The sequence below is a fragment of the Carya illinoinensis genome, chromosome 10 (genome assembly GCF_018687715.1).
Source record: "Carya illinoinensis cultivar Pawnee chromosome 10, C.illinoinensisPawnee_v1, whole genome shotgun sequence".
Taxonomy (NCBI): domain Eukaryota; kingdom Viridiplantae; phylum Streptophyta; class Magnoliopsida; order Fagales; family Juglandaceae; genus Carya; species Carya illinoinensis.
In genome coordinates, this window is record NC_056761.1 from 223,148 (window position 1) to 237,116 (window position 13,969).

Here is a 13,969-nt window from a genome sequence, read left to right on the forward strand (position 1 = left end):
ATTGAAGATTTTAAAAAAACTTTAATTTTTGAAGTCTACTGGGAACTTTCTAATGCTTTCTAGCATAGGAAGAAACATTTTGTTTTTTTACCTTATATTAAAGATTTTTCTAAAAATTTAATTCTAACCAAAGCAAGACCTATTCAAATGAATAGAGAAAACTTTGGAGTTTTACAAAAATGAGATCCAGGATCTTCTTGCTAAGAATATCATCAGGTATAGTAAGTCACCCTGGTCGTGTGCTACTTTTTATGTTCAGAAAAATGCTGAGATTGAGCGAGGTACATCCTGTTTAGTCATTAATTACAAACCATTGAACAAGATGTTAGAGTGGATTCGGTATCCCATCCCTAACAAGAATGACTTGGTTCATAGGTTAAGTAATACAGTTATTTTTTCCAAATTTGACCTTAAGTCCAGATTTTGGCATATCCAAATTAGGGAATCAGACAGGTACAAAACTGCTTTCACCACCCATTTTGGTCACTATGAGTGGAACGTCATGCCATTTGGACTGAAGAACGCTTCTAGTGAATTTCAAAATATTATGAATGATATATTTCTATCATTCACTTATTTCACCATCGTCTACATAGATGATGTTCTTGTATTTTTCAAATCTATTGATGAACACTGGAAACGTCTTCAAACGTTTCTTGAGATCATTAAAAGAAATGGACTTGTTTTTTCTGCAAAAAAATATTAAATTATTTCAAACCAAGATCAAGTTCCTTAATTATGACATCTTTGAATGCAAAATCAGGCCCATCCAACGAACTATTGAATTTGCTGACAAATTTCCTTATGTCATCTTTGACAAAAATCAGCTTCAAAAATTTCTTGTTCTTTGAATTATATTTCAAATTTCTACAAGGATATAAGAAAACAATGTCGCCCTCTCTTTGCGAGATTGCGTTCCAATCCTTCTCCGTGGACTGATGTTCACACTAATATTGTTAAACAAATCAAGACAAATGTCAAAACTCTTCCGTATCTTTTCAGGGATGCTTCATGCTTAGTGGGATAAATATCTCACTGGAGAAGTAAGGGAAACTATTCGTTCAGCCATCAAGAGGGATGAAGAAGGTTTACTCATTTTGGATGCTGAAGGGAACCGAAGGGAAAGAACCCATGGGTCCCCTGATGGTGTCAATACCCTGATTTATACCATTGTTAAACATTTTGTTGGAACTCCTTCCAACATCACCAATAGAATTTCTGATTATTTAAATAATTTACGATGCAATAAAATGTCTGATTATCGTTGGTATAAAGATGTTTTTATGTCCCGTGTTATGCTTAGAAATGATTCCCAAAAACTTTACTAGAAAGAGAAGTTCATTGATGGATTGCCTCGTTTGTTTGCTATTAAGGTAAAGGATTCACTTACTGATATCTCGGGTTATCTGAATTATGATAATTATACTTATGATGACATCGTAAGTATTATTCAGAAACTAGGTATTAGTATGTGCAATGATCAAAGGATGATTGCCCAACAGATGAAGGATAGAAAGAAAGCCAAATAAGAAATGGGAAACTTTTGTGAACAATTTGGCCTTCCTCCTATTGCTTCATCTGTGCAGCATAAAAAGAGTTTTCAAAAGTTTTCAAAACCTCGCAGAAACTTTAACAGATCCCATGATGAGTTTTACAAAAAACCTGTTTCAAAACCGGTTTCAAGAAAGAAACCATTTCATAAGAAAAAGGTTTCTCAAAACCCTGCAAAGGGAACATGTTTTAATTGTGGCCAACATGGACACTATGCGAATAAGTGTACAAAAAAGTCACAAGGTTTTAAGAAATATCTTAATGAGTTAAACATCAATGTCGTTGATCAAGAACATCTATTTCGTTTACTCAAACATAAATCTCCTACATCTTCGGATGAGAATGAATTTAGTTCTAGTGGCTCAGATTACCACTCGGACTCTGATCATTCTAACTCACCAAATATTAAACTTGGTTGCAATGATTCTTGTTGTATTTCTAAAGTCAAAACAATTAATGTTTTAGATTGTGAAAGAAAACAAGAACCTGTTTTGAGTAAAGAGCAAGAACATGAAAACATGCTTCTCTCTATTATCTCACAGATTCAAGACCCTGAGTTAAAAGAGAAATATCTCAAGAAGCTCAAAGAGACAATGACTCGTAAAGAGCCATCGTCTTCTAAAGGGAAGATTTCGTTTGAAGAAACTTTGGGGCGTTTTCAAAAACAAAAACTCAAAGAGATTTCATTAAAGGATTTATAGCATGAAGTATCTCTTGTTAAAAAAGAGATTACTGAACTCAGAGAAGAGATCAAGACTCTCAAATATGAGAATGTTTCTTTTAAACAAGATTTAGCATGTTTAAAACTTGACAAAGAATTTGATCATAATAGTCCTTCTGGTGAAGAATCAAACCAGTCAGACCATACTGAACCCTCTAGTCCAACTAAGGATATTTGCTTACTTCACCGTTCTGTTCCACAGAAATTGTTTTGTTTGGTAGAGATCATAGTTAATCATGAATACAAATTCTCTGCTATTGCTTTAATCGATTCAGGAGTGGATCTTAATTGTATCCGAGAAGGCTTAGTTCCTACCTCCTATTTCGAAAAGTCTGAAGAGAATTTATTCTCGGCAAATGGATCTAAGATAAAGATTCGTTATGAGTCGAACACAGCTCATGTCTGCCAGGACAATATTTGTTTTAAGATTCCTTCTGTCCTTGTTAAGAATTTAACCCATGATGTTATTCTTGGTATGCCTTTTCTTAACATGATTTACCCATTTCTTTTTGAAGCCGATGGGATCACAACTGACCCCTTTGAACAGAAAGTTAAGTTTAAGTTTGCTTCTAAGTTTGAACGTGATATTGCTAGAAGATCTGTGTTTTTGCTTTTTGCAAAAAGAAAACATTTAGATTTTCTTAAACAAGAAATCAAGTTCAAACGTATTTCTGATAATTTACATGATTTCTTACTTAGATAAAAAATTGAAGATTTTCAAAAAACTTTAATTTCTGAGGTCTGCTCCGAACTTCCTAATGCTTTTTGGCATAGGAAGAAACATGTTGTTTCTTTACTTTATGTTAAAGATTTTTCTGAAGATTTAATTCCAACCAAAGCAAGACATATTCAAATGAATAGAGAAACTTTGGAGTTTTGCAAAAATGAGATCCAAGATCTTCTTGCTAAGAATATCATCAAGCATAGTAAGTCACCCTGATCGTGTGCTGTTTTTTATGTTCAGAAAAATGCTGAGATTGAGCAAGGTACACACCGTTTAGTCATTAATTACAAACCATTGAACAAGGTGTTAGAGTGGATTCGGTATCCCATCCATAACAAGAATGACTTGGTTCATAGGTTAAGTGATGCAGTTATTTTCTCCAAGTTTGACCTTAAGTTCGGATTTTGGCATATCCAAATTAGGGAATCAGACAGGTACAAAACTGCTTTCACCACCCCTTTTGGTCATTATGAGTGAAACATCATGCCATTTGAGTTGAAGAACGCTCCTAGTGAATTTCAAAATATCATGGATGATATCTTTTTATCATTCACTTATTTCACCATCGTCTACATAGATGATGTTTTTGTATTCTCCAAATCTATTGATGAACACTGGAAACATCTTTAAATGTTTGTTGAGATCATTAAAAGAAATGGACTTATTGTTTCTGCAAAAAAGATTAAATTATTTCAAATCAAGATCAGATTCCTTGGTTATGACATCTTTGAAGGCAAAATCAGGCCCATCCAATGAGCTATTGGATTTGCTGACAAATTTCCTAATGTCATCTTTGACAAAAATCAGCTTCAAAGATTTCTTGATTTTTTAAATTATATTTCAGATTTCTACAAGGATATGAGAAAACAATGTCGCCCTCTCTTTGCGGATTGCGTTCCAATCCTTCTCCGTTGACTGATGTTCACACTAATATTGTTAAAAAAATCAAAACACATGTCAAAACTCTTCCGTGTTTTGGGATTCCTACTTCAAACAGTTTCAAGATTGTTGAAACTGACGCTTCAGACGTAGGCTATGACAGCATCTTGAAACAAGTTGTTTCACCTGGTTCCTTTGAACAGATTGTTCGCTTCCATTCCGGAACTTGGAATCATGCACAGCGTAATTATAGTACTATTAAGAAAGAGATTTTATCTGTAGTACTATGCATTTCTAAATTTTAAAGTGACTTGCTTAACCAACAATTTCTTTTATGCATTGATTGCAAAACCGCTAAAATTGTTTTAGAACAAGATGTTAAAAACATTGCATCAAAACAGATTTTTGCAGGCTGACAAGTTAGTTAAAGTGTTTTTTATTTTGACATTGAATTTATCAAAGGATCTGATAATTATATTCCTGATTTTTTTACTCGTGAATTCTTGCAGAAAACATGAGTAAGAAGAAGAAACCTATTCTACCGGTTACTTCACCACCACCCACATCTGTTTATCCAATGTTTATGCCTCCGGCATCTGTATCTACTTTGGCTTACTCCCCATTGGAGGTAGTCAACAGATTTACCAGTCTAGGACAAGTTCCTAGACCCATTCCCCCAAGTTTAGTTGCTTCCACCTTAGCCATGCCATACGACCCATATGCAAACCCCTCGGCTTCGGCAGCACCCAGATTTCCCTCTGCCAACAAGGTAGAATATTTCAAAAAAACTTGGTTTCAAAATCTGTTTTACATTGAAAAATCGGTAAAAATACATCATACATCATTTCCAAATTGCTTCAGATTACTTCCCCTGAGGTTTTCATGGGATCTCCGAAGATCTAGCCAAAAACTTCTTCTTTTACCTTGGAATCTTAGTTAACACCGGTTCCATCTTCATTAAACTTATTCATTGTAAGGTTGATCCCTCGAATATCATCTTTCACAATTGTTTCATTATTTCAGTTATGATGGAAGAAGAATGGGAAACCCACCCTTCTACTTTCAAAACACTTAAGAATACTGATACTCAGTCTAATTATTATGATTATATTGAGACCTAGTTAAAATTTCCTTTATTTCAAACCCCCAGTATGCAGCACTCTTGGTTTTTCAACTTCGGCAAGAAGTGCAAACATACTTTTCCCTTATGGTTTCAAAAATAGTGGCATTTCTTTGGCCCCATTACTGATTTATTTCCTGATAGTCTTCATAAGGCTATCAAACACTATGCTATTTCCAGCGCACCTAAGATGAAAGGACGACACATCAAACTCCCGCCCTTACTCCATTTTTGTGCTAAATACAAGACTCCTTGGATCTGTAGATGACAATACACAAAAAATGAAGATATCTTGGTTCGCCAATATTTTGTCAAATGGTAAGACAAATTTTCTCACATAGATGACATTATTTCTCGTGTTTCAACATATTTTCCTCTTGCAGTTCCTAATTTGAGGAACAAAGAGGAGTTTCCTTCCCTTTCTCAGGTTTCAAAGCAAGCCTTGATTACATATTCAACCATCTCATGTTTAAGTGATCAAGCTTTAGTTTCAGAATCAAAGACTCCTTTATCCAAGCAGAAGAAAAAGTCATCTTCAGCCAAAAAGAAGAATTCTATACATTCATAAGATTCAGCCTCTTCTTCAAAGAAAAAGTCTCCTTTTGACCAATTGAACAAGAAAGATTTACTCCAACTATTGAAGAAATCCATTGAGGACAACTCCAACAGTGAATGTTCAGCTAAAGAATTAGAGGCTTCATCAATAGACTCTGATCCTTACAGCAATATTTTCTGTCATGACTCAAAAGATTATCCCCTTCGATTGAAAGATAATTGAGTAATAACCGCTTATTTCACATCTTTGCAACCCTGGAGGCTCAACTTTTCAGGGGCGGAAAGATGGTTTAAGTTATTACAATTTGCTTTCGGCACAAGAAGACATGGTTGCTTTTGGTGCAGAAAGAATATTTCACTTTCGGCGAAAGAAACAAAACTACTTTCGGCGAAAGACATGCTTCTAAGAGCTGAATAGTAAAAAGTTACTATTCACTTTCACTATTCATCCGTAATTCATGGGATTCACTATTTGTAAAAAAGCTTCCTTCATCTATAAAATGATGCTTCATTTTCATTTAAGGGCAGAATCTTTCTAGCCGAACTCATTTGATTCTTGCCATTAATCTTTGAATTCTTTATCTTCATTATCTTCATTTTCTCTCTATCTTTACTTGATTCCGCTTTTATGGTTAAAAATTAAAAAATCGATCATCGAAATCAAAACTATCTATTTTACAAATGTGATTTTAATAATAAAAATCTCACAAATTTTTTCTAGAGTAGAGAAAGATAATATTTTGAATTTAACTGCAATCCATATAAGTTAGACTATATCCTTTTTATATAAATATATATGATCAAATGTGTAAATATATGTTTGTAAAAAATATATATTATAATTTATTATGCCAGAAATTATATTTATTCTTGATATATATAATATATATAAAAAAAATAGGTATATATTAATAACTTAATATTAATGTTTATGTTTAAGATTAAAATTTTATATTATATCAATTTTAATATTTTACGTTCTAAAATTAAAATTTATATATTATATCAAATGTTATATTAATTTTATGTCATTAGATTATTAGGCATGAATGATAAGATTTTAAAATCATTAGATTATTAGCATATAATATATATGATAAAATATGAAGAAATTGTATATGATATAAAAATTATATACAAAATATTTTATATATAATAATATATATGAACGGATTTGGTTTGATGTTATAAAAAGCAAATTGAAACTGAATTGGTTTTGAACCGGTTTTGCAATTTTTTTTTTTTTCCAATCCTAAACCTTACAGCATGGCAAATACTAGAGACCACATGTGCATAGAGCATCCCAACTTCACGTTGACAACAAGAGTAATAGTATGAGAAATGTTAATTGTACTTGAAAAAAATTTACTCTTCACATGTTCACATGTCAATTATTGGTAGGGGTGGGCTTCGACTCTGATGGTGTTGGAATGCCCACCTCCAACTTTCGATTCCAATTGGGGTCGGAGGTAATAATCATTTCCTAATTCGACCCCAATCAGAGTGCATGTGGGCTTGCCCTATACATGTAGCCCACATTCTATAAAAAGGTCCATGTATCAGTTGTAAATGACAGTATCTAGTCAATGGCAACAAACATTTCCTTCATCACCGTTTTCTCCTTGGCATGTCTCTTCGAACAATCTCGCATCACTGTATATTGTGAAGGTAAGGAAAATCATGGCTCTAAAGTGTGCACAAATTTGCAGAAGCTTGTCTTGTCAACCGTGGTAAAAGGCATCTCATCAGTGATGATTATCTTTGTAAGAACATCCCTCAACATCTGATCATTTTATTGAGAGATTGAAAGCTTCTTAATTTGCGTGCCATCAGTAGTTGTAGAAGTCTCGTAACTCAGTTTTGTTTGATCAATTGCCACCAACTCTTTTTGTAACTTATATCGATGGTAGCCCGTAAGATGTAATATTAATACTGACGTGCCTTGCTTTTTCGAATGACAACCATATAATTGCCCACAATAGTGGCATCAAGCTTGCAGGTTCTCACGATTAGATGAGAATTTTGGTGAAATGTTCACTTGTTCACAACCTTGTTTTACTAGGTCGTGCTGGTTAATTGGCATCAACATTTACCAATTCATCATTCTTATTAATCATATTAATATCTTTTAGATTTATTGGGACTCGACTACTTGTGTAGGAGATAGATGCTCTAGATGGGGGTCTACGGCCCAAAGTACTTGTTGGTGCCGCCAACGATTGTACGTCATTTTCTTGTGGAGAATTGCGAAGAGATGGTGTAGTATCCATAATTTGAATTATCAGAAATAATTAACAAATAACCGTCATTTAACATGTTATGAAAATTATCTACACATTGGAAACACATTGAAAATGAAAAACATATATGTCTAATCGTATTTATGGTTTTAAAAATAAAAGAAATACAAAAATTGAATGTCCGCTCGAGCCACACTCCAACTAAAACTCTAGTGAATAATCTGTGTGAAGATCACTCGAGTCACACTCGAGCGAACATCAAACGGATGTTGCTTGAAGGGCACCTTGAGATTTTCCCAAACAAAATCCCACAAATCTCATGACTAAAACCCTAAACATAAAAATTCCCCCATTAAAACAATAAATCAACAACAAAAACAAAAAATTTCATAAATAACTTCAATAATTTTCGAACCCTAAATCATTCAATTAACAAACAATTAAAACCCTTACAAGAAAGAAAGGCGGATGGAGTTTCCCCTAAGGTGGCTGTCGAAGGTGCATGCAACGAGGAGAGGAGTTAGAGAAGGAGAACCAAAGAGGAGAGAGAGAGAGTTCCTATGCAAGAAGAAGTGAGAATGAAACAAAAGGATTCTGCATTTTAGACCCCCTTGTGAATAAAACGACATTCTGTTTAAATGGAACGAAGTCGTTTTATATTTAAAATTTTGCCCACCCCTAGTTATTGATATGCTGAAAATTATAAAATTTTAAATTTAAAAAATTTGAATTTTATAAGAAAACTAATAAAATGAATTTTTTATAAGTAAAATTATAGAATATGAGCAACAATATATACATATATATATATATATATATATATATATATATATATATTTATAAATACTATTATATATAAAAACTACAGGGAATTGTTTGCTCAAACTTGATCCATAATTGAAGCGAAGTTCTGCATGGATCCAAGAATCAATTTTCGCTGATTTTGATTACATTGAGTAATTATTGGTGAGCAAGGCAAGTGAACGTAGCAAGTTGCAGGCTAGTTAATGCGTCAAGTCGCTAGTGACCAACTCAATCTGGGAACAAGAATCATTAAAATATTAGATAAATAACTCGTAGCTGCATTGTAAAGTTAAAAAACTTCAACAATTCAAGCAACATGTGGAAAACTGTGTTAAACAAATAATAACAAAAAATAAAAATAAAAATACAAGCAATTTGTTCTCATCAACACGGGAAACAATTTACACAAGCTAGAATATCTTATATGAGTTCCAATTCCATTTTGAATGGTACGAGTAATTAAGCAACCCAAATACAGAGAGAGGAGAACTGTAAGAATTTGGAAGAGAAATTAACATGTACATGATCCGTTCATGATATGTAACTCTTGCTTTTTAAGAGCAACAACCACCAGTTGGAGGTGCTTGGTATTCCTGTTTCTGCTTTAAGATGTTTCTCTTCACCACAGTAGATCCTTCTTCCAAAAGACTAGGAACCTCCATTATCTGTAAAATAACCTCAATCTTGTTATAAGTTTGAATAGAAAGTTCTAAATCTTTCTCAAGTCTGTCATAGTTTCTTGGACAAACCTTGCCCAACCCCTTGTCTCATCCCACCCTTCCCCTTGTAATTAGGGGGATATTGCCATTCCAATCAAAGGCTACCAACCAAACTATCATGGCTTGAGATAAAACCAACATATTAACCCCATAATAGCTTGAAATACAGCTAACGGATAAACCACACATGCTTGCAAAAAAGAAAAAGCAACTATGAAGTGTGATTAGACAAATAAATGGATTGTCCAGAGTGATTGCCAAATATCTTGAATATCCGATACCACATAAAGTTAAATGCATTAAGTATTACCTTTAATGCAAGTTCTTCAAAGCATTGCTCCACGTTTTCTCTAGTTTTAGCACTGCATTCAAGAAACAAACATCCAAGTTCTTTTGACAGTGCAATTCCCTCCTCTCTACTCACCACCCTTTCAGAATCCTGGAATCACATATACATCTTCTATTTTAGCTATGTCAATAAATTAGGAGTTTTTTATACCAGAAAATTTAGTTCACAGCTAAGTATCATTTCTTTAGTAACGTGTGTATAGAAGCCAGATTATAGTTGAAAGGGAAAAATAGACTACTAATACTGAGGAAAAAGTCCTATTGGCAATGGAGATCTATTGCCAGCAGGAAAAAGATTTAAAAACGTAAATCAAATTAAAACTGATAAGCAAAACACACGATCTCACAGACACCTGCAATTTAACACATGCTTTTACAATATGCCAAGAATTGCTCACTATAGATATTCCTGCCATGTTTTTTTTAACTGATAAAAGAAATTCCGGCCATGCTTTTATAGTCAAGATGGGGATTATAATATGAAAATTATTTTTCATGCAACTAGAAGTACACATGAGATATCCCTTAAGAAGTTTAACATGAAAAGTAAATTCGGAAAGGGTATGGAACTAAGTTTCTCAACCAAGTATCAGAATGCTTAAGATATGGGGAATATAAATCTTACTATATCAACTTTATTCCCAACAAGCATCTTGATACAGCCCTGATTAGTTGAGTAGAGTTCCACTTCTTTAGCCCAAACATCTGATAAGTTTGTAAAGGTGTCTCTGCGCGTTACGTCATAAACTAAAAGAAAAGAAAAGAAAAGAAATTGATAATAACTCTGTTTACTAAATGATTGGGCTCTGCCTATTTCAAGATCAATAAAATATATTCTTACTTGGGCTATCAGAATATAGTATGGAAAGGTTATGAACAAAGTCAACAACTCAATAGCAGAAAACATATTGGAAAGATAATTGAATCATATGTTTATAATAATAATTGCCTTTTTATTTTTTTTATAAGATATTCATTTGCCATAAGTGAGGGTTATCAATAAAATTGGGGTTCCATCCTCCTAAAAAAAAAAACTGTTTTAATTTTAAGCTAGTGACGCATGCATTGATCCACTTAATTCAATGACGTGTGCAGACCTATATGTTTGTGCTGATGAAATTTGACTGGAAAATAGAGAAAAGGTTCCTCAAGGCCTCCGTGATCTTTATGCTGGAAATAGATCTAGATACCATAGTGAGAATATTATAAAATAATAAAAAAAAATTATGTTTGATAAGTTCACTAACGGTGCAATTGTGCAAGAGAGAAAAGAAAGGAGTGGTCAATTTATCTCTTGAACTTAGACAGAATGATAGTTAAAAACGAATATTAAGAAAGAAAGAACTGTTGATCTAATAAAGCTAGTGAATTGTTTTATGTCATTCTACTACCATACAAAGAAAAAAAGCTCAAATGAACGGACTAAGAACCGTTTTAATCTAGGACAATGTCATCTTTTATACCGGTCTTTCATCTATTTATTTACAAGTTTACTGTGTCAATGCTCCCCAAACACAATTAACAAAATCCTACCCAGCCACATGAACTTTGTAGAAGCCACATCTGTGGTTAAAAGATGAGAATTAGATATCTTTTTAGCTGATTCTATCAAGAACCTGCTCAGCCTTCCAGTTCTTTTTTATCTTGCACTCAGATTCTAAATGCTACAGTATTGTCTTCACTTAAGCATGATCAGATTTTTTTTTTTTTTTTTTAATCAGTTCATTATCAGATCATTTCATTGAGCAATCCCTTCCCTTCCATCTATTGGGGGTCCTAATTTACTTTCCTGCAACACGTTAAATTCAAATACTACCTCTGGAGTTGAAACACAGTGGTTTTCTGTAACAAACAGATTAAACAATCTCTGCCCTGCTTTCCCAGGGAAAAAAGTTTAAAAAATGTAGTATGCTATCTCAGAGTTAACCTCGCCAGTGCAAGGATATAAGTGATTTTGCCAACATTCAAGATTGTTACCCCACTCAAAAATGAGTAATGCCAGTTATAGTCCTAGGGTGTGCAAACTCGATGTACTCTTTTTTATATAAAGTGGGGTCCTCCATTAAAAAGTGGATTTTTTATGTGAGTTCTAATCCCAGATTTGCCCACTTTTTCAAAGGAAGTACACAGGACTTGCACACTTTAAGACTATACAAATCATTTTCCTTATTAAATATCTTTCATTTTAATCTGACATAAGAACCATGTTCTGATTGGCTATAACTTATATCAACACAATTGGGAGAGATAGCAGGTATTTAAACACAGAGAATTACATGTTAGAACCAAAACAACATTTTTTTTCTATCGATTCTAGAAAGTAGATATTTCACTGCATGATCTTAAGAATGAAGATAGGTTGCTGCTAGCATACCAAGAATGATCCCTTGGGCACCTCTATAATAAGAGTTTGTTAATGTTCTGAACCTCTCCTGTCCAGCTGCAACAGACATTACATTTTCCTTAGTCAATCATAATCCATTTTTGTTTAGAAACAAATTCTCAATGAATCTTTTAGGTTAAGAGTTACAAAGATGAATAAAATGGCAGAACTATCCAAGAAACCTAGAGTAAGTGCATAGTTTATTTATTTACCTTCATGATACAAAAAACACTAATAATTGCACTGAGAAGCAATATAGCAAACTTAACATAAAGGTTAGTTAACTTGTAGTACGATGTACAACTCCCAAGATCTTTGTTAATGAGCATCAGAACTCGTGAAATCTCAAAAGAAACATTGGACCAGTTCTGGTATATGCATCGATGATGTTTGTTGCATTAAAATGACACTAACACTGAGAATTATTATTTTTTGATTGGCACCGGATGTCCGGAACAACATCCCGACTAATCTTGGGGGTGCATAGGCTCTCGGCAAGGAGTTTCTTGCAAGTGCATATCAGGTAATTCAAGGAGAAAATCCCCAGTTCGATGGCTCATAGAGATTGTTTGCACCCAAGGGGATTTGAACCTTAGACTTAGGGGGAGCATACCCCAAAGCCCAAGGCCTTTAACACTGAGAAATTGGGGAAGAAAAGACAGTGTATTGTAAATATGGATAACTACTCCAGGTTTACAATGTGAAAATGAAACAATTATTTATTGGAGGAGTCATCAAAAAGTGAAGCAATTGTTGGCTGCTTTAGGTCGATGAAAAAATTATCTCAAATTTCTATTTCTTATTTCCCAACCACTGCTCTTGCGATTAAGAGCCCCCAAAAGACGACATGGCAATGGAGCAATAACAAAGGGATAAAATGGTGATAAGAACAAATCGCTTTCAAAAAGTGAGGATCTTTCAACACCGTACGTCGAAGCTCGCATGGTTTCTTTCCAATATAGGCAGAAATGTTATAAATTTCAAATTAGATACAAAAATTAAGATAATGGACCACTGCTACAGCTTACCAGTATCCCAAATTGTGAGCTTCAATCTCTTCCCACCTGCCGTGAGCAGCTTGATCTTAAAATCCACACCTACACATAATAAGAACCTCTATGTATGTATCACATAAGCTACTCGCCCCATCAGAAGGGATATGAATGCTTGCATTGATCAAACAAAATAACTACGCTGAAAATGGATATGATCAAAGTTTTATCAATCTAGTTACAGATCCAACAGTGTTGGGTTCTGTTTGGTTGCTAAGAAATCGTGGAAAAAGACAGACTACATTAACTTCATTGAAAATCTCTGCATATCTTCCTTCTAAAGAAATCTTTAAATTTACAATCACTGAAGACGACCCAACAGAAGTAGAGAACTCTACACAGCAGAACTTAAAAGTTACTACTTTTTAACATTGGAAAACTGAATATTGGCTTAGAATAACAACAATAAAAAGAAAGTACCAATGGTAGGTGAAAGATCTTCGACGGAATTGGAGATGAAGCTGACAAGGAGACTACTTTTTCCGACGCCCGAATCTCCGATCAGTAAGATCTTGAATGAGAGATCGTAGCTGCCACTGCTCTGACCCGAAGACGAACCCATTGATACCTCAGACTCAAGATTGTGTCTCTCTCTTCTCTCTCTACGTTTGTGTCTGATGATTAGTGCTTTTCTGCGTGTCTGTGTGTCCCTCTCGCCTAAAAAGCACAGTGGAAGTAATGTATATAAGGTGGGGGCGATAGAGTGAGTGAGATAGCAAAAGGAGGAAAGGTAATATGGTATAATAACGGGGTCATCTTGGGACGGAGAGTGTGCGAAGTTAAAGAAAACGGCTACCTGGGCAACATCTGACAACCAACACACGTAATGTTTTTTTTCCCTGGCAACCAACCGACGTATTTGTTCTTTTCTCT

General features: G+C 34.0%; 1 protein-coding gene across 2 annotated transcripts; it reads right to left on the reverse strand.

The window, feature by feature from the left end:
- Positions 1-8,913: 8,913 nt before the first annotated feature.
- Positions 8,914-13,897, reverse strand: LOC122278286 (ras-related protein RABC2a-like). Of its 2 annotated transcripts, none has more exons than XM_043088471.1 (6): positions 13,517-13,897; positions 13,073-13,141; positions 12,036-12,101; positions 10,287-10,366; positions 9,624-9,752; positions 8,914-9,259 (listed from the first exon to the last, which is right to left on the reverse strand). In XM_043088471.1, the coding sequence occupies exons 1-6, from the start codon at positions 13,656-13,658 to the stop codon at positions 9,149-9,151; spliced, it is 597 nt and encodes a 198-aa protein (XP_042944405.1). In that variant the 5' UTR covers positions 13,659-13,897; the 3' UTR covers positions 8,914-9,148. The 2 variants fall into 2 exon arrangements, with proteins under 2 accessions (XP_042944405.1, XP_042944404.1); XM_043088470.1 differs by having other exon boundaries at positions 10,287-10,408; positions 13,517-13,878.
- Positions 13,898-13,969: the final 72 nt, after the last annotated feature.

Coding starts and splice junctions, on each gene's coding strand:
- LOC122278286 (XM_043088470.1), bottom strand. CDS start 13,658: ATGGGTTCGTCTTCGGGTCAGAGCAGTGGCAGCTACGATCTCTCATTC. Junction 12,102..13,072: donor GCTCACAATTTGGGATACTG/GTAAGCTGTAGC, acceptor TGTCTGTTGCAG/CTGGACAGGAGAGGTTCAGA. Junction 10,409..12,035: donor TGCCCAAGGGATCATTCTTG/GTATGCTAGCAG, acceptor CTTTTCTTTTAG/TTTATGACGTAACGCGCAGA.